The 20,166-nt window shown below is 31.1% G+C and overlaps 2 protein-coding genes across 2 annotated transcripts in view; both read right to left on the bottom strand.

Moving 5' to 3' along the window:
* Positions 1 to 1,297, bottom strand: part of LOC145330737 (uncharacterized) — a 32,870-nt gene extending 31,573 nt beyond the window's left edge. Inside the window, exon 1 of the mRNA XM_080175402.1 lies at positions 1,250 to 1,297. The gene's annotated coding sequence lies outside the window, so the exon portion shown is untranslated. The remainder of the gene's footprint in view (positions 1 to 1,249) is intronic.
* Positions 1,298 to 6,744: 5,447 nt separating this feature from the next.
* LOC145330668 (uncharacterized) lies at positions 6,745 to 19,675 on the bottom strand. The gene is made up of 8 exons (XM_080175330.1): positions 19,577 to 19,675; positions 15,218 to 15,304; positions 13,783 to 13,840; positions 11,872 to 12,036; positions 9,279 to 9,321; positions 8,060 to 8,128; positions 7,287 to 7,354; positions 6,745 to 6,868 (listed from the first exon to the last, which is right to left on the bottom strand). The coding sequence occupies exons 1-8, from the start codon at positions 19,602 to 19,604 to the stop codon at positions 6,838 to 6,840; spliced, it is 549 nt and encodes a 182-aa protein (XP_080031456.1). The 5' UTR covers positions 19,605 to 19,675; the 3' UTR covers positions 6,745 to 6,837.
* Between the last annotated feature and the right edge of the window lie 491 nt (positions 19,676 to 20,166).

The following is a 20,166-nucleotide window of genomic DNA, read 5'->3' as shown; positions in this document are numbered from 1 at the left end:
AGAAAAGCTTTTTCTGTAATTAAAGTTGGTCCGCCCTTAACAAATAATTTCATCGTTTATTTAGGCCTGTAAAATTGATTTTAAACTTGGTATGTCGAATCGTTGATTTCCTAGTAGTTCTAAAACGTTTTTTAACGGCTTTGAATACTGACGGAAGCATTTCCTTTCGTTTCAGAGCTTCGCATTTATGGATATTGCCTTATTTGTTGAATATTTTACTGAACTGTTTATAATATTCGTTTTCTGTTCCTACTTGAACAAAAGTTAGCTTGAATATATTCTAAAAATAAACTAACTGCATAGATGAATGATAAGTTCATATACTTATGAATATAGCCTTACATGCAAAGCTAAAATTTATTGCATATTTAGGGCTTTGCAGACGCGCAAATGTAGCCAAGGTCGTTGTCAGCTGTTTTAAATTTACCCCTAGCCGCAACAGCAGTGTCAAAGTCACGAAAGGGTGATAATTATCAAAATGTCTCTGCAATTAAAAATCATGTGTTTCAATTGTGTTGTCTCTATATTACGGGTTCTTTGCAAAGTTCTAATATTAAATTAATTAAAATCCTTAATTAAAGATCTTATTTATATAATGTTTGACCATATATATAAAACAAACACCTGCTTTGGACAGAGTAATATAAAAAGTTTCTTTTAAACTATCTTTAAATAAATAATACCAAAGTTTGTACTTTCAGTCATTATATTGATATTTTGTATTTTTTTCTGTGATCTATTATCATCAAGATACTAAAATGTAAAAAAAAAAAAAAAGGGTGTCTTAAAACCAAATTATTACGTTCTCGATCTAAAAGGCGTCTGTCAGCCTCGTAAGTATTGTTTCAAGGGTTTAAGATCACCCCCCCTGCCTAAAAAAATAACCGATACCCCTTTAAGTGCTCGCCCAAGCATGGATGAAGGAAAGAGGTATTTAAAGATCTTCTTATTTGTCTCCGCCTCTCTAAAATTTACTTTGTCCGTACATTTTTACATTTAATAAATTCAAAAATACTTTATAAATCTCTTATTGACAAAATAACAGTGTGTTTATAATACCAACTATGAATTTTGTTAGGTCCTAGTGCAAACATAAAATATGTAAAAGTATTGATAGCAAACAAACAAAAATATTTGAATTTAAAAAAAAACATCGATAAATGCAAATTATAATATGCACAGTATATATTTCATCAAAAATGCAAAAACATGAAACACACAAAAAAAATAAATTTAAGACTAAACAAACCTTTATGTGCTGAAACTTGGGTGTGGGATTATTTTACATTTTGTTTCTAAAATTAAATTTTTAAAGTTAGTACATGGTTAGCTAATCTAATTTGACGTGAAAAAACTATAATTATATTGTATTTTTCTTATTATATAAGGTAAGTAATTATTGGACCTCGAGTTTTTTCTCATTCGCTCATAAAGTCATGTAAACGAGAAACGCCGTTTGCTTTAAACCAACTTACCTGAATAATTTATAAACTAGCGGCTTCGCCCCTAGCCTCTAGGGGCTTTGCCCCAAGAGGTGATCAAAAAAAATTAAGGTGAAATTCGAAAAAGGACGAAGGAAATCTTCTTCAATAAAAAAAAAATAGGGGGTGGATTTTTTAGTTTTTCGGGGGGTTGGGGGTTTCCCATCCCCCAAGAAAATAGCTTAAAACCATCACAGGACCAGTAGATATAATCCCTGAAAAGTAGAGCACAATCGGTTCAGCGGTTACTGAGATTACATCGTTCTACTTTGTATTATAGATTAGTTAATTTAGTTTTCGCCCCTTTAGGGGGAACGTGAGTCGTTTCAGGGAAAAATGCAAATACCTTTCATTTAGTAAAAACGCACTGTATTGGACTTAGTCGTGATTTGTTCATGTTTAACTAATGATATTATTTTGATGACGAATGTAATTTATCGATTTTCTGCATTTGCAATTAGTTGCAATTTTCTACCATTCGACGTATTTTGTATTTAGTATAAAATTTTATTTTTGTATTTTGATACGTGCATCTTCTCTGTTATAAGGAAATGTACGTATGTACGTCTGTCCGTTAATGTCAGATTTGTAGAAATACTTCCTTGTCTTTGAATGGATAACGTAAAATATCGAAGAAATAAATTGTTTAAAATTAAGTAAGTAATCTAACAAACTGTCTTTTAATAGTTTTTGACATTACAATTAAACAAACAATCACTGTAATAAAATTACTGTTCTTTTTTAAATGATTAGGTAGTATTGTTTCCTTTTTATCGTTACTATAATATTTTTTTTCATGGCCCAATATACTTTAAGTAAATTTTATGATAAACACCTAAAAATACTTAATTTAAGCTGTTCTAAATTATTTGAAAATAATTTGGTTATCTATTATTCTTTTAAAAATAACTTTCACTTACAATAAACTAAAAGTTTACTAGAGAGAAAGTCACGACTTAAACTAAGGTAAAGAGTAACAGCAAGACTGGTGGATAATGCTACTTCTCTCACTGGTTTATAACTAAGTTACTGTGGAATTTTGTTAATACTATACACAAGCTAAATAGGAAAGCTACATAGATAACAATGGTTATAGTGACAGGTAGTTTAACATTAATTCTTTGCTTGGATAATAAAAAAAGTGGATATATTTTAATTTATTTGTGATAGGATTGAACATAATGGGCAGTAATGTTAATAAATAGCCAATTTCTAACAATGTATCATATATTAAAAGAAAATCATTTTTTCAACTTAAACAGTCAAAATGCTATTTAAATAGATTGGGCCTACAAAACAGATACGATATATGATTTATTGTATTACATCGGAAATTAAAACATCTTTGTACATATGCGTCTATAAAAGATTAGCCCTTTTTGCTATTTATATTACTCTTAATTTATATTATAGGGTTAAAAAGCTACCTGTCCAGTTATCTACATCCCATGGAAAGTAAGTAGGAAATACATATTAAAGAAGTGGGCGGAACTAACCAATGGAGGGAGAGGGGGAGGGGATTTTATAAAATGTAAAAAAGGGGACAAATTGGTATCTATTTAATATTCCAGGTAGAAATATTTATGATTGGAATATTTACATTTTGTTACTTGTATATCATAATCAAACTTCTTGGAGAAAAAATATAATTCTGATGCTTATTTTAGGTTAGTTTAGGTTAGGTTATATAAAAGCTAGAATATTATTAAGGAAAAGGGGCCCACAGTGTTCATAATGTATTTTTTCTTCTTAAACAAAAAAAAGGAGGAAATGGATATATGTTGCGTTGGTTCAAACTTTGTACGATTGAAATCACTACATTTTCTTAAAATCATAAAACAGCAATATTTTACTAGAAAAATGTGAGTAAATTTAATATTAATGGATTTCGTTTTAGAAAAACAGTCCTTTGCATTTAATAGTTTGAAATATATTAGATAGAAATACGTAGTTTTTTTTACCTATGCTTAACGCCCTAATCTTTAGGAACTACCCAGTACTAAAAATAACCTAACCTTGCCTTAAAAAGCTATCAAAAAACTCAAACTCATTTCAATTATCAATTTATTTTAAAAAGGGAGAGGTTTTAGACAAGGCACTTTGAAAGTATACGCATAAAAGAACTATGAATACATTGATCTTATAAAATGTCATATAATTTCACTAGGGGCTGGTTCCCTAGCATCTGGTGACTCTTCCTGCAAAGGGAAAGAAAGGGGTAGAAATAGCCTAAAACCATCCTTGGACCTATGTGAAGCCTCCTTAAAAAGCCTCAGTGGTATATACTGCTTTAAAATATGATATTTATTTCTTTTGCTTATTTTTTAAAAATCTTATAATTTGAATATTCCCCTTTCCTAAAAATAATATAATGTACATTATTTGACAAACAAAGCCTGACCTTTATTATCCATTTAGTTTTTGCCTTTATCCAGTTTTATACTCTATTTATCCTTTTTTATTTTTATAATACTAGTCAGTGTTTGGCAAGTTCAATTGGAGATTTCACCAAAATATATATTTTTGTACCACTGAGCCCAACCCAGAATTATTTCTATTAAAAAAACATACGTCTAGTACATATGGAAACCTATCCCCTTGGAGAACTATTCTTGAAAAATTAGCATAGAAAATACGTCATTCTTTAACCTACACCGTAAGTATTTATAAAAACAAGGATGACAACATTCATCGAAGCGAAGCTCTAAAAAGGTAGGACAACCGTAAGTAAATTTGTTGAAAAAATGCTTGATACAGGATGTTTAAGGACATATTTACATTTTTAGGACTTGATTATAGAGTTGTTTCGCTTTCGAATTAGTATACAAAAAATCGGATCAATCGGATAATAAGATCACATAAAATTTTTGTTAAAAAAGTGAAAAAAATTTAACTTGTTTAAAATGGACGTACGGACATTCTGGTAATGATTATAGAGTTGCCACGCTTTCTAAATCGTGCCTAACTACCATACTACAGGAATCACCATGCAAATTTGAAATCTATAGGACAATTCTAACATGCCTAAATTAACGAAAAAATCTATCCAGGCGGACCAACCCTAAGTATAGAAAAGCTTCGCTTTTAATATTAAAAGATATTATACTTTTATCTCTGAAAAAGAAAAATAAGTTGTTATAAGTGTGATATATTTTCAGTTTAATGATTATATAAATGCTATCAAATATCATTTTTGTGTTTTTATTTAAAAACTAGTCTATTAATATAAAATCATTTATGTGTAACAAAAGGATGGTTTAAAAGGTTTTATTGATGTGTTTGAAGGAAAGCAAATACACAAAAATATTCCCTCACCTTTCTATGTTAAGTTTTTAAAAGCGCAGCTTTTCTGTAATTAGGGTATGTATGTCCGTCCGTGTGGTACTACATAACGGTTAGCTCTTTTCGTTAATTTATACATGTTAGAATTGTCCTATCGATTTCAAACTTTGCAGTATGATTCCTATAACAATTAGGTACCATTCAGAAAGCGTAGCAACTCTATAATCGATACCAAGAAGTCCGTAATTTAATTTAAAACTTCCCGATTTAAACTTTTTGAGGGTGGTGGTACCCTCCCCCAAAATAGTTATAAACCTGCCCGGGACCTATCAGTAGCTGTAAAGGAGAACCCGGTCGGTTCAGCGGTTAGCGTGATCCTTCTAAAGTAATGCTTTGAAAAAAATACTAAAAACAAGGATGACAACATCCATAAGTAGTGAAGCTTAAAAATTATGAATGGATATCTGGAAAAAATGTACTATAGAGCAGTATCATACAAAAATCATTAAAATAGAGAAATCACAAAACGTTTAAAATCACGCAACCTTTAAAACACGAAAGCTTAAAAATCTAAGAATTGTTTTAGCACCGCAATTAATAAACAAATCTTAATGAAACTTGATGGAAATATGTAGAATATGAGCATATTCAATCCCTGAAAATTTCTGTCAATCCTGAATAGGAGTAGATAAATTATAGAGTACCTTCGCTACTAAAAAATAGACTAATACAATATAAAAAAATATACAAGTTGATGAAGATATTACAATTAGAATCAAAGGTATTTTTCTGGATATTGTCTTTCTTGCTGTAATTGCTTCTAACAAGTTAATAACTTTTATATATATTTAATTCTAAAATATTCACATGATTCTATTTTCAAAGAATATTAATATACGACATTGTAATTATATTTTGGTTTTCCTAATATTTTAAAATTGATTATTTAAGGACTACAGAACAAGGCATAAAATATTTAGGGGGCAGATTATCAGGTCCTCTTTACTACGAAGTGTTGTAACCAAAAATCACAAAAAAATCTGCTGAAATTACAAAATATTTTGTTCTCAAATCAATCAGTTGTTGGTTGTAAGTTTATTTGCGAAGATAAGTAATGTCCCTCCACAGTAGGGTTGGGCCGGATACTTTTTTGGCCGCATATCGGATATGGATATCCGGTATCCGGCCGGATATCTAGCCAACGTTCGATATTCGGCAAATTACCAAATATCCGGCCGGATAACCGGATATCCGGCAGTTAAAATCAGCCGGATATCCGGTATCCGGATAGTTTCAATATCCGGTAACCGGCCGGATATCAAAAATGGCCGGATATCCGGCCCAACCCTACTCCACAGATTATGACGTCATACGATAGAATAGCCAATGAGAAACCATTATAAAATTATAATTATTATTATTTGATTCTTTATTGGTCTTAATTATATACATAAAAAAGTTTACATCTGAATTATAAGAATAAAAACAGCTCTTTAACAATATTCTAATTAATTTACTTAAATAATACTTTTGCTGTTTAAATTCTAAATTTATGGAGATCATTTAGGGGGAGATGAGGTCGCCCCATAAGAAAGAAAATCCTAAAGACTAAAGCGATCCTGTATTTACATAATGATAAAATCTGATTTAAATATATTTCTTTTACAATTTTATACATTACGACGACATTGAGAAAAAAAACTAAGAATTAATAATGTGCAACTTTGAGCATTTTAGACTTCATAAAGTATTCAATATAGTAATTCAACTAATGAATGTAAATGTACGTGGATATTAATACATGGGAAAAATTTTCGTCTATATAGCTTGGTAGCATGGATCTTATTTATTGGTCACTCCGTTCATCCAGTAGGAGGGGAGAGGATGGGGTAAAGGGTTGGAGGGGGGCATCGTTATTTGAGCCCGCTGCATGTTTCACTTTATTAGATCCAAGTAATAATATATCAATTTATACTGAAAATTTATTTGTATAATACATGTTTTATTATAGAATAACTTATACATGAAAACAATTATCTATACTATCATTTTTCTTTTGAATCCATTTTCGTGTTTATAGTTCGTCATGTTTAACTGATAATTTCCTAAATAGAATAAATATATGTCGTTAGTTTAGTAGCTCCTTTTCAGTAGCCAAACTGCTCTATAATTTAAAATGTCCGTCCATTTCTCCATTGACCGAAGGTTAGAAATAAAATAGTGAAACGTTATTTTCACAGCACCTATTGAATATAGAATTTTAATATTTTTGTGCTGCGCTACTTGGTATCATCTTGTTTTTGTATTAGTTACTTTGAAAGAAATACATAGGTTTATAATAAGTAGAAAAAAAGTAGAAAGTAGTTTTCTCCCTACTGGAAAATTAAAAAAAAAAGTGTTATAAAGATTTTAAAAGGTTTTGGATTTCAAGGACTCAATTGAGAGCGATTGATTTTTAAACACCCTTTAGAATTTAAGCAGAAATTTATTTCTGAATTTTTTCCTATGAATAATAATACTTACCTGACATCTACTCCCATGGCATTACCAGCGTAGGCAACAAGGAACGGCAACAACATGGATTTGCCAACCTGAAATACCAATGCAAAATTTGGGCTATTAATATGAAAATTAAATTTGATAGGTTGAATATGTAAGGGCGCACTTCACAGGCAGAAGGACGGACAATTATACGAACCATAAATAGATATTAAAGAAGGATAACAACCACAAGTAGCGAAGCAAAAAAGACCATGAATTAGCAAACAGACAAAATAAATTATAGAGAACATGTTCAGAATGGAAAATACCAATATAAGATAGAAGAATGGTTAAAAATAAAAAAATCTTTAAAAAGTCATGTTGCTGGATCGACGAACTGACGAACCGACGAAAAAGTAGTTTCTTCAAGTCAAACAAAAACAGCAATCTAGCTTAACAGAAGGCAAGAAAATCTTATATATCCCATAGCGTTACAGACTGATAGAATGACAAAGTAAATTAGAGTAGCTTCATTACTAAAAAGCAATTAAAAACACTATTTTATTGTGTCTTCTATCTAATTAAGATACTATCATAAAAAAAAGCTACTATAGACATAAACATCCTTGTTGTAAATTCCAGGGCTTTGCAGCTGCATGTCAGCCGCCTGAAAACGTTGGAGAATTACAATTTTACTAATAAACTGAATAAACCATACCTAAATATTGTAACCACTCTTTTCAAGAATATTCCAAAGCATCAAAACGGGTTTTAATTTGAGGCTGCCGAGCCCTGACAAATTTTTATTTTGTTACCTGAAACTCTGGTAGGCTAGTTTGATGTAAAAACATTATCATCTCTTCCATTACTGTAGATAATCCATACTTGGAATAAACAAACAAAAAAAGATTTAACAGATGAAGAAAAATTATTTTTTTCTAAAGAAATATGTGATAAACAAATATTTGGCTCTCAATTCCTTATTCTTATATAAAAGTAGCAGGATGTTTTGTCTGTGTAACCTAAGACAGTATGAAAAATGTGCCGTTTGACGTTATAAAAGGAAGAGAAGTGGGAAAGGAAATCCCTTAAAAAAAGATGCATTTATTTACGTCAAACGGTTCATTTTTCGGACACTCTGTCGAGTCTCTTTGCAAAGCAGCTTTTTACATTGTCTAGGGCTACTTAGTGGGAAGGTTCGACACCCTCTCCCAAGAAAAAAATATCTTATTCCTCCCCCCCCCCCCTCCCCCTCCAAAAAATAGGTATATCACCACCACACTTCCAGACAAGAAGCGCAGGGTCTATTGGATAAAATTCTGTATCAATCACAACAATTTAATATACACATTTTTATTGATTAAAGTCATTTTCAGATAAAATTTTTTTTCAGTTTATCCATTAAAGATTTATTTATAGGATTTGTGATAAAAACATAATATAGTAAAATATTGCTTCAGTTAGCAATATGCCTAATACATCCAACCACATTCTCCACTGCTCTTTAAATAGTCTGTTTGTCTGTCTGCGGATTTTTATTAATAACCCATCTCAATTCATCCTTTAGTTTATTTTATACTTTATAAATCTCGTTTAAGCCATTATTTTAATAGCAAAAAAAAAATATTTTGCAGTATTACGAAAGGTTTTGTGATTTTTTTTATTGTATTTCTATAATTTTCCGTAACTCTATATCTTTATACGAGCGGATACGCCCCTAAAGGCCTCTAGGGGAAGTCGACCCTTAATTTTTTTTTGTGGAAGGGTTTTCTAGGTGTTATTTCTCTTGGGATGGTGTCCACCATCCCCAAAATAGTTAAAAACCTTCCATGGGTCTATAAGAAGATACTCTGTAAAGGAGACCCTTTTCGCTTCAGCGGTTAGCGAGATCCTTCGCTACAGACAAAAAAAGCTTTCTTCTTTATATAATAGGATAGACTACTGTTTTTAAGCCTTAAAACTCACATATTTTACGGAATTTTAGCCCAACCAACCCCCCACCCTTTGTAAAAATTAATAAAAATATTCGTTTACCTCAACGTTTTCAGCAATCCAATTTTGTTTCTTCTCCCTCAATCTATAATAATACAGTGTGTCATATTTACGAAATTACGAAACCAAAATGTGACTTTCAGCCGTTATTGGGAGGCAACACTTTAAATTGGCGACTTTTTTATCTGCCCTCAAATATTATTTTAGATTTATTTCGATTGTTGGCTATACCTTATTCCTATAACAGTTGGGGAGTTGAATCCATTTTTATAGAAGCAGAAATATATTCTATGATTACGGTTTTGACGTAATCTAAAATACGTAATCTATCATTCCACTTTCCCCTCTCTTGGTGATGATATCATCAATGCCGATACGATTTTTGAAATGTACCATTCCATTTTCAATAGGCAGTTAGGGAGTTGAATCCATTTTTATAGAAGCAGAAACATAATTCATGATTACGGTTTTGACCCTCTAAAAAACGTAATCTACCATTCCACTTTCCCCTCTCTTGGTGATGATATCATCAATGCCGATACGATTTTTGAAATGTACCATTCCATTTTCAATAGAGGCAAAACAGGAATGGTACATTTATGTTTACATATCAGAGTATTCATAAACATTGATTTCCTTATCTAAATCAATATAATAGTAATGGTTTATTCTAGTTGTTATTTTTATTTTACATAAAAAAATTTTAATTATAAATAGTACTTTATACATTCCTACAATTAACATAATTTAAAAATAGTATGTATTATTTAAATTATGTCGATGCTATAAGTGTAAACCACCATTCCAGTTTCGCCTCTCTTGAAAGTGTAATGGTACATTTCAAAAATCATACACGCATTGATTATATCATCACCAAGAAAAGCAAAATTGGAATGGTAGATTACAAAAATCATATCAGCGTTGATGATAACATCACCAAGAGAGGGGAAAGTGGAATGGTAGAATACGTTTTTTAGAGGGTCAAAACTGTAATCATAGATTATATTTCTGCTTCTATAAAAATGGATTAAACTACCCAACTGTATAAATATTCAGAAAGAAACATATTAAACCCAAACACATTGTATTCAGATTAATCTTTGAGAGTTTTCTAAACTTTTAGTTGAAATGCATTGTATGGACTATACCGTCAAAAAAATGCGTTTTAATGTTAACATAAGCATGTAATTTTAATATCATTATAGTTTAATATTATCTCAGTCATGACCACTTTTAATTAAACCATTAAGTCGACGTTGATATAATCAGATTATTTTCTCAATAATAGTATAACAAAATTATATCAGCTGGAACCACTTTTTAAAAAATCCATAAATAGTCGAAAAAATACTAAATATTTCATATTAAATAGAATGTCAACAGTTTTAACAGGGTTATATTCTCCTAAGAATTTTCTGTCATATAAAGTAGTAAGGTTTTTTAGTCTATAACTTAAGGATTCGATTGCTTCCGAACCGATTGAGTTCTCCCTTTTAGGGAAGTTTCACATATATCTAGGGGTAGTTTTAGGCCATTTTATTTATAGATGTAATTTTCTGATGGTTGTGCCTAGATGTGTACCTAGAAGCTAGGTACACAGCCGCTAGTACTTGCATATTGTGTATACAAATTCTAGAAAATCTTCACTACCAATAAAAGTGTGAATGATTCTAAATCTTATTTTTCCAGCAGAGAAAGAAAACATTCCTCGATAAATAAGAGAACAGAGATTGGTATTATGGAAAACAATGGGCAAAAATAACATTACTGCATACTGCATTTCAATATTATTTTCTGGGTATGACACTCTTAACATAAGTTTTGACACTCTACAAGGAAAAAAGTTCAACCTAACTTCTGAATTTGAAGCTTCGCTTTTATGGATGTAGTCATCCTTGTGTTGTCAAGATTTTTCCTAGACAAATCCAAATATGGACTTTAGCATTGGATATTCTTTACACAATTTAAATTTTTTAATTCTTATCATATTTCTAACTTTTATTACACAATAGTATATAAAATCTTATGTAACATTTAGGATTGTTTGTTTAAAGAGTTGAAAATAAACAGGTTATTCAAAATATCAACAAAAAAAATACCGACTTTTCAAAAGCATTTGATACATCTAAACATTAATTGATAAACTAGACAAATACCATACAGTCCAGTAACGTTAACGTACACATACATACAAACACAATTTTAAAAAAGGAACACAAATGTCTTACTAATAACAAAGTTAAAATTGGCTGAAACACAGTAAAAGTAGTGGAAAATGGATAAAATAAACCTGGTCCCCTTATGACAAAGTGTAAGATTAGGTGGTGGCTTTTGCACGAATGCCTAGCCCTTATTAGAGTGTGTATTGTTGCAGTGAGGGAGGGGAAATTGAGCAGTTTATTTCACTAGTCCACAAATTCTTATAATGAAGTTTCCTTGTTAATTGCCTTGAATTTTGATTGGTTGTTGCATTGAGTTGGGTGACTACACGTTTCAACCATTAATTGTGATCTACAAAAGGGGAAATTTTGTGTGGCCTTTTTACGGATGAACATCAATATTATTTACAATCGTCTTATCCCTTCATATCTTTGATTTTGTTGTACAATTATTACTATCATGGATAATTACTTACTTTCTACCCGCCATATTGGTGTTGGTATTAGTAACAGACACAGTAATCTTGTTGGTGTTGGCATTGTTGTTGTTGTTGTTGTTATTGTTGTTATTATTATTATTGTTGTTGTTGTTTACACTGTTTACAGCTGATATCATAGCGTGTACTGTCAATACTGTTGCACTAAAAACAAGAACGATTATATTTACTTGTGGCCAAATTAAAAAAATACTCCATTATTTGAAAAGAAAGTTAAAATTCATTTTTTTTTTAAAAACCATAAAAGTTTTAAGATTATAAGTAAAATAAATAAATATTAAATGTAAGAAAGAGACAGACAGATTTGCATTACTATAGAATAGCTTTTCTCTAAAAATAACATTTCTGTTAGTATCAAGGAAAACAAGGATGACAACATCCATAAAAGTGAAGCTCTGAAACGGTAGGACAAACGGACATTAACACTTGTGTAATGTCAGAACTGAATAATCAGAATGCGAATGTATAAGAGTTAAAGCAAAATTGTAAGTAAATTTGTTGAAAAACTGCTTGATACAAGATAATGATTATGGACATACTTACATTTTTAGGACTTGATTATAAAGTTGCTTCGCTTATAATATTGTACTTTGTTGTCCCAGGAATCAGTATACCAAAAATCAGACCAATCGGATAATTAGGTCACATACAAATTTGTTGTTAAAAATGTAAAAAAAATCAACATGTTTAAAATGGACGTACGGACATTCTGGTAATGATTATAGAGTTGCTACGCTTTCTAACTCGTACCTAACTATTACAGGAATCACCATGCAAAATTTGAAATCGATAGGACAATTCTAACATGCATAAATTAACGAAAAAAAACTATTTAAAAAAGTAAAAAAATCAACATGTTCAAAATGGACGTACGGACATTTTGGTAATGATTATAGAGTTGCTACGCTTTCTAAATCGTACCTAACTACTAAAGGAATCACAATGCAAAATTTGAAATCGATAGGACAATTCTAACATGTCTAAATTAACGAAAAAAGCTATCCGTTACGGACGGACGGACGTACGGACGGACCAACCCTAATTATAGAAAAGCTTCGCTTTTAAAAATGAGAGTTAAGAGGTATAGAGACCAACTAATTTCTTTGATAATGTCAATTCTAAGATTTTAAATTTTCCTAGTTGAGAAGGGATTTTCAGAGATGGTACAATTGATAATGAAACAGTTGTTGTACCACTTATTTACATTAAGCCTGTAGAAAATTGTGTACACGGGTAGGGACAAGGGAATGATATTCTGACAATCAATTCTGAAGGAAAATTTTCCCCATAACCCCCCTCCCCTTTTCCTTCCCTTCTTACCCACCCCTCTTCAGCTCCATGAAAAAAAAATATACTTCCACAATGCTTTAAAAGGTTTCGAGATTTTTTGTAGAATTGATTGTTAGACTAGCTACCCCTGGTACATGGTTACTTTGTACAACCAAATCAAAAATAAATCTTCCCTCCATACGCTCCATGTTAGACTAGCTACCCCTGGTACATGGTTACTTCGTACAACCAAATCAAAATTAAATCTTCACTCCATACGCTCCAAAATGAGAGACTAATTGATAAAAATTAAGTGGAATAATCATTTACTGTCAATTGTCCCCTCCCTCCCTACCTGTTATTGAGATATTTATTGAAAACTATTATTGCAACATAAGAGAAATTAAATTGAAAATATTCCTTTTAGGAAATTTGAAAGGATAGGAATATTGAAAATTTTTATTTTGTCCTATTGATAACAACCCTTTACATGTTGATTTTAAAAAAAATTGTTTATCCTTTACATGTTTATTTTTTTTAATTGTTTAGAATTTTAGGAATATATAACTTTATGAAGAGTTTATTTGACAAATACAACAACAAAAAAACTGTTTGTTTTACCTCATAAAGTTGAGCATGTTAAAAGAATCCCCTTCAGGCATGGAGCATCTTGATCTACCTGAAATTAGAATCTTCCTGTGTATGGATTCGAAACCGATTAATATCCACTGTATTAAACCCGGTTCTGAGCCATACTGAAATATTATGTATTCTATATAAAAATCACATTATCAATGCCCATTTTGTTAGCCAAGAACTTCGGCCCTCGGGGCTAACAATTTTACTTTCCGCAGAAAGCTGTCTATAATACGATGCAATATATACTATCATTAAATTAAAATAACTTTTATAGAATGGGAGCATCAAAAAGTGTTCTAGCATAGTTTCTCATCCACCCCCTTTACTTAATCCCCTCCCCTTCTATTGGATGAACGAACTGACCCATACCTGAAGTCTATATTACAATCTAAATTGACAACAAATTTTACCGTCTCAATATATCCAAGTATTTTATATCCATTTAGTTTTACCTTCTACTTTTCATGTTTAAAAAGAAGATGAACTTATAGATATAAATGACTAGATTATTCTGGCTTTTACTTTTAACAAAAAGGATTATTCTAATTAAAGTTTTTTTTAATGTTAATTATGTAATTATTTAGATAATTACGTTTTATTCTTATTATCTATTTTTGAAGATTTTTTATTGATAAATCCTAATTGATGCATTTTAATCAAAAATGTACGAAAATAAACTAGAATATAAATAAATAGCGGTTTTGCCCCAAGATTCTTGTGGCTCTGTATTCGGAGAGGCAGAGAGGGGCTAGAAAAATAACTTTATCCACCCAAAGACTTAAATCTGAGGCAAATTCTTTTAAAAAACTTTTGCCTCACTAAAAACAGTTTGCCTCACTAAAATTTTAGTGAGGCAAAATTTTCCCTCTAAATTTGTAGCGAGCATCATTGATTTTAGTGAGACAAAAGTTTTTTAAGAATTCATCTCTGATATTAGTACGGCCTAAAACCATCACAGGAGCTATTTTTAAAAATTATCAATTTAAATAAAAAAAAATTTTAAAAGATAAACTAAGAAATATCAACAATTTTTTTATATCTTTCCTAATTAACAAATACCCTTCGGATACGTCCTTGTAATTAATTGTGAACTGAACACGCTCTATTCGAGTTTACGAAATCTCAATAAACCTATATACATTCAAATTCAAAGTATATCTAAATCTTTTAGATTGTTATAATCAGGGCTCGGCATCCGCTTGTAAACCTCAGGGAAATCTACCTTTTACAATTTGAAAAATCACCTGGAAGTTTTTACATGACCCAAATAAGACAATACCTCTTTTTAAACATAAAAAAAATCATGGGAAAACGAGTTTAAATCTAAGACTTAGTGGCGGCTCAAGCGCGGCTACCGAGCCCTGAAAATTTGAATTTTACCAAAATGCATGACTTGCAATGTTAAATTAAATGTAACCTGTGAATTGCATATTCTGCAGAGACTCCGAGAAGATTGGTAGTGAGGATGACAAATTAAAATTTGGATACAGGATACCTCCAATATCTAAAGTAATGCAAATTAAAGAAGAGAAAAACAAGAATGACAACATCAATAAAAGCGAAGCTCTAACATTAGACAGCATAACAAACGAACATAAACACTTGTAGAGAGTCAGAGCTTGAAAAGCAGAAAATTATTTACAAAGTCTAAACAAAATTGACAAAAATTTATTGCAAAATTGCGAAAAAAACAGGATACTTTAAGGTCATACTTAAATTTCTAGGATTGAATTATATATTTCATTTGCTTATAATAATATACTTTGTTGTCATAGGAATCATCATTCCAAAAATCAGATAAATTTAACTCTTATACCATACAAACAGTTGTTGTCAAAAATCAACATGTTTTAAATGGACGTAAGGACTTTCTTCTAACGATTATAGAGATGCTACGCTAACTAACACAGCACTAAACAGTTATACAAAGTTAAAAATCGATAGGACAATTTCAACAAGTAAAAATTAAACAAAAAATTAATCCGTTATAGACGGGCGGACGGACCTATCCTAATTATAGAAAAGTCTAGCTGTTAACTATAATATATCTCTTTAAGCCCAATGTGGACCAATTTTAGGTGTTACTATGATGAAGAGACAATATAGTTTAATTGAGATACACCCCAATTATTCCTTATGCATATTATGTTAAATTATTGGTTGAAAAGTGTGGACACTGCTAGTTGGAACCAAACCAATCAAGCAATTAGGTGCGTGAAGGTAAAAAGGGCTACAAACCCTTAAATTTAAGGGGCGGTGTCACAAAAAAACTTTTGACTGAGTCGCTATACTCCTTCTTTAACATTTAAAATACACCCCTCTTGTTGTCAGTAGTACAAACCCCAAAGCTCACATCGTAGCCCACCACAACCCCCGGCAAAACCCTCTGCATACCACTTGGTACTGTAATAATTAACAGTTTAACGTCCTCTCCCTTCCTGCACAAGACTACAAAATCCTTTGGAATACACGACTTATGGCTGAAAGTTCCAACTTTGCAATTAAAGATTTGTAAACAATAACTTTAAGCTGAGTTTTGATAAATAATTTAGAGAAAAAAAATGTTTACAAAAAAAATCGTTTCAAGGTTCTTGTTAAACAATATTTTCTTATGAAAATGTAATTATACTGGATGAGATTTTAATCCTTGAATCTGATTAAATTCTATTTGATTAGTATAATCCCCTAGTGTTCAATCCCCTCCGAAATTAATCAAAAAATATCTGGCATGCAAATTAAATTTACAGAAAAAAAATTAACTTTTCTCGCTTTCTTGAATCCTATTTCTATTTGTGTTTTTATAAAATGGTTGAATCTAATGGGATAAGGTGCAATAAAATAAGGTAAAATTATTCCTTCTGTAGATTATAATCATTTGTTAAAAAAATTTGACAATGATTGTGTGACAATTAAGATTTAATAAAAATTCACAAAGTTTGTAAGGCATTTTGTGAAATTTCATTCCAATCCCACCTTCCACCATTGGGAAATAAATTTATTAGGCTGCTACTAGCTAAAATCCGGTGTTGGACTATTTGCTTTTGCTACTGTCAGTCTGAATTGCAATAAGTTACTTGTTATTACTATAATACGAAGCATTAAAGTGACAAATGTCAAATATAAGACGAAGAAGTGATTTATTCAGATCCTATATTACAGAGCACCATAACTTGTGTTTGTGATGTTTTATCTGGTATATGAGAAAACCTACTCTATTAGATATTTTATCCTTTTTCTGAAGTTGTAATTATTTTGATAATATTTTTAGTTATTTGCTACTTATAGATACTTTGTTGTATTACCAGTGGCTATTCACCTAGAGGCCACTAGTGGAACGTAAAATATTTTTTTTTAATATATGTTAAGATCAGCTGTTTAACAAAAAAATATCTTCGTGGATGCGCAAGTTTCGTAGAACATGATGTTTTGGCGCTTTTTCTTTGGTGGTACCCTTTCCCAAAATAGTTATAAACCTGTCTGGAACCTATGATGGTTAAAATGTAAAAAATAACCGTATCGGTTCAGCAGTTAGCGAGATCCTTTGGTACAAACAGACAGATAGACAGACAGACCTACAGGATACTGTTAATTTTATGAAAAGATTGTATATTGTATTCTTGTACTTTAGCGGAAATGAAGAAACACCTTATTCCAGAGACTTCTTTTCATGAAAAACCAATTATTAAAATGAAATATTGAAAAAATCAGGAAGTTTGGATAAGGTTTAAGCGCGAAAAATCATTTATTACAAAAAGAAGAAAGTGCGACTAAAGCTTAGCTAAAAGCGTCGGCCAATTAAAAGTGTTAAATAATCGTGTAGAAGGTTTGTGTATGGGAGTGTCTCTACCCCCCTAAAACAAAAAAAAATATGAAGGATTGCTTGGCCACTGGATACAATAATATATAGATGTATTATCCTAGATGCTCAATCATATAAAATAATAAAATTACCATCCGACGATATTTAGAAACATAGGATTCAATCATAATTCGAGTAGGAGAGTTTCTCTGGGCAAAGCTTTAACCTAAATGATTCTACTGACTTAATATATAGATGACATGAAAAAAATAACTCTCTGTTTTAACAAAAATAGATAGATGACTTTCCAGCCAACAACATAGACGTCCAAGGGGGGGGGGGGTAATGGGGCGATTACCCCCCCTCAAACGATTTTGGGGGTGCCGTAGGGACCCCCATTTTTTTTCATTTTACCCCCCCCCCCTCCCATTTAAAATTTACCCCTACCCTGGGGTTGCCGTAGGCACCCCCAACCATTTTGAAAAATCTCTAATAAAAAAAATTTTTGCGCGCATTTTTAATATATTTAATAAAATTTAAATTACCCCCCCAAAAAACTAAATTTACCCCTGCCAACAGATTTGAGGGGGGGTAATTACCCCCCCCCCCCACCCCCCCCCAAGCAAATTTTACCCCCAGGGTAAAAATTTTTGGGGGGGTAAAAAAAATTTGCGACGCGCTTCGCGCTATTTTACCCCCCCCCCCCACCAAAAAAAAAAGCTTGGACGCCCCTGGCCAACAATATTTCTTACTACTCTATACAATATTACTATTGGACTATTAAGGGATTAATTCTCAAGACATTCTGTATTTATTGGAAAATATTAAAAATAGATTCCTAATAATGATTTTTCTGCTCTTTAATTTATTCTTTAACTTCAATTCTAAAGAATCAATACTTAAATATATACAGTGACAAAAACTTTCAAATTAAATAAAACAAGTTTCAATTTGATTTAGTTTAAATAACGTATATTCATGGTTAATTGAAAATTGAATTTTATTTATATTTTCTCTGTAAGTTAGAATATTAGGAAGGAGGTTTTATACCCTCTTGGTGGTGAATTGCCGTGTACGCCACTGCAAGAAAGGTAGGATACAACATTTTCTGTTTTTTCAAGCGGCATAAAATACGTAACTTTTGATGAGCATTACTGCAATAAAATTGTATTTTCAAAAATTCTTCTAAATTAGCTAAGTAAGAAAATTTAGTATGGATTTTAAAAATAGTTTACACCCACCGTTTTTTAACAGGGAGTAAGGGAGGGGACAATGGGCAATTAATTCAATATAAGAGTTATCAAAGAAAGGGCATGAAATCCAGTTTAATCCAATAAATTTGTAGGAAATTATAAAGGGATTGTTAATTGAATAATAGATTTCTATAGTGTCATGTAAAGTGAAATCACAACTTGTTTTTGATGAAATATATTGAGGTTTTTTGGTGTGATTTTTATATTAAAAGATTATTGGACCCGGCCAGCTGCTAGCAAGAATATACTGCCCCTTTTTATTCTGTTTATTTTCCTTGCCCCCACCTCCCTTCTCTCTTCTCCCCGTCTGCTACATTCCAAACTAACACAACGAGTGTTTATTTCCCTTCCCCCCACTTCCCTTATCCCTTCTCCCCGTCTGCAATATTCAAAACATACATAACGAGTAACGGCATTCTATGCGCAAGTCCCCAAACTCAGTCAGAAACTGCTAAATTCTTGCACATTCCCTTTAAGCCAGTCCCCAAAGTCTGAGACTCCTAAAAATTGAATATTCGATCCATTGTCCCCTCCCTTACTCCCTGGTTTTTTAACCTTTATCGTTGATTTAAACAATAAATAACGGTGATACGGAGCTGTAAAATCAATTCTAATATTTCTAAGTTTTAATTCTGAGCAACTTTGGGTTTTTTGTCTTGCTATCTCATACAGTAGCTGAGATATAAGCTATCCCTGAAATAGGAATATTGAATGAATATTTTACCTTTTACATATAAACTAGCTATACTCATTTTTGTTTAAAAAAATATAACTAAAATTTTTAACACAATAAAACCTAATGGTTTAAATGCTTTTATAAACTGATGTTAAAATGCTTTGTTGTTATGAAAGTAAGTCTAAGTGAAAGTCTGAAACGGTACAGTTAAATCTTCACATGTGGGAAATCAAAATAGGAATGACAACATACATAAAAGCGTAGCTTACTGTCTTACCGTTACCAAAAATAACATTATCAAAGATGACAACAAAAGCAAAGCACAACGGATCAGAAAAATATAAAGTAAATAAATTACGTTTTCAGATACGAAATGACGTGTAAATATATCCGAATATCGCTTTTTTACTTAGTTAGAGTGATATAATTTGTGCATATTCGTACTGGGTATTAATATTCTTACATATCACACACAAAAAATTATATTACAAAAAATTGTCGTCAAAAAAATGTAAATCAGTATGTTTAAAATATACTTTTTGATAATGATTATGAAGTTGCACCTAGACCGTTACAGGAATCATCATTCCAAGTTTGTAATGTAATAATTATTGAAATGCCAGCATTCTTAAATTAGC

This window comes from Acartia tonsa, chromosome 10 (assembly GCF_053477335.1).
Source record: "Acartia tonsa isolate MP-2025a chromosome 10, ASM5347733v1, whole genome shotgun sequence".
Taxonomy (NCBI): Eukaryota; Metazoa; Arthropoda; class Copepoda; order Calanoida; family Acartiidae; genus Acartia; species Acartia tonsa.
Note: the sequence above shows the minus strand (reverse complement) of the source record. Positions and strands in the feature narration are given on the sequence as shown.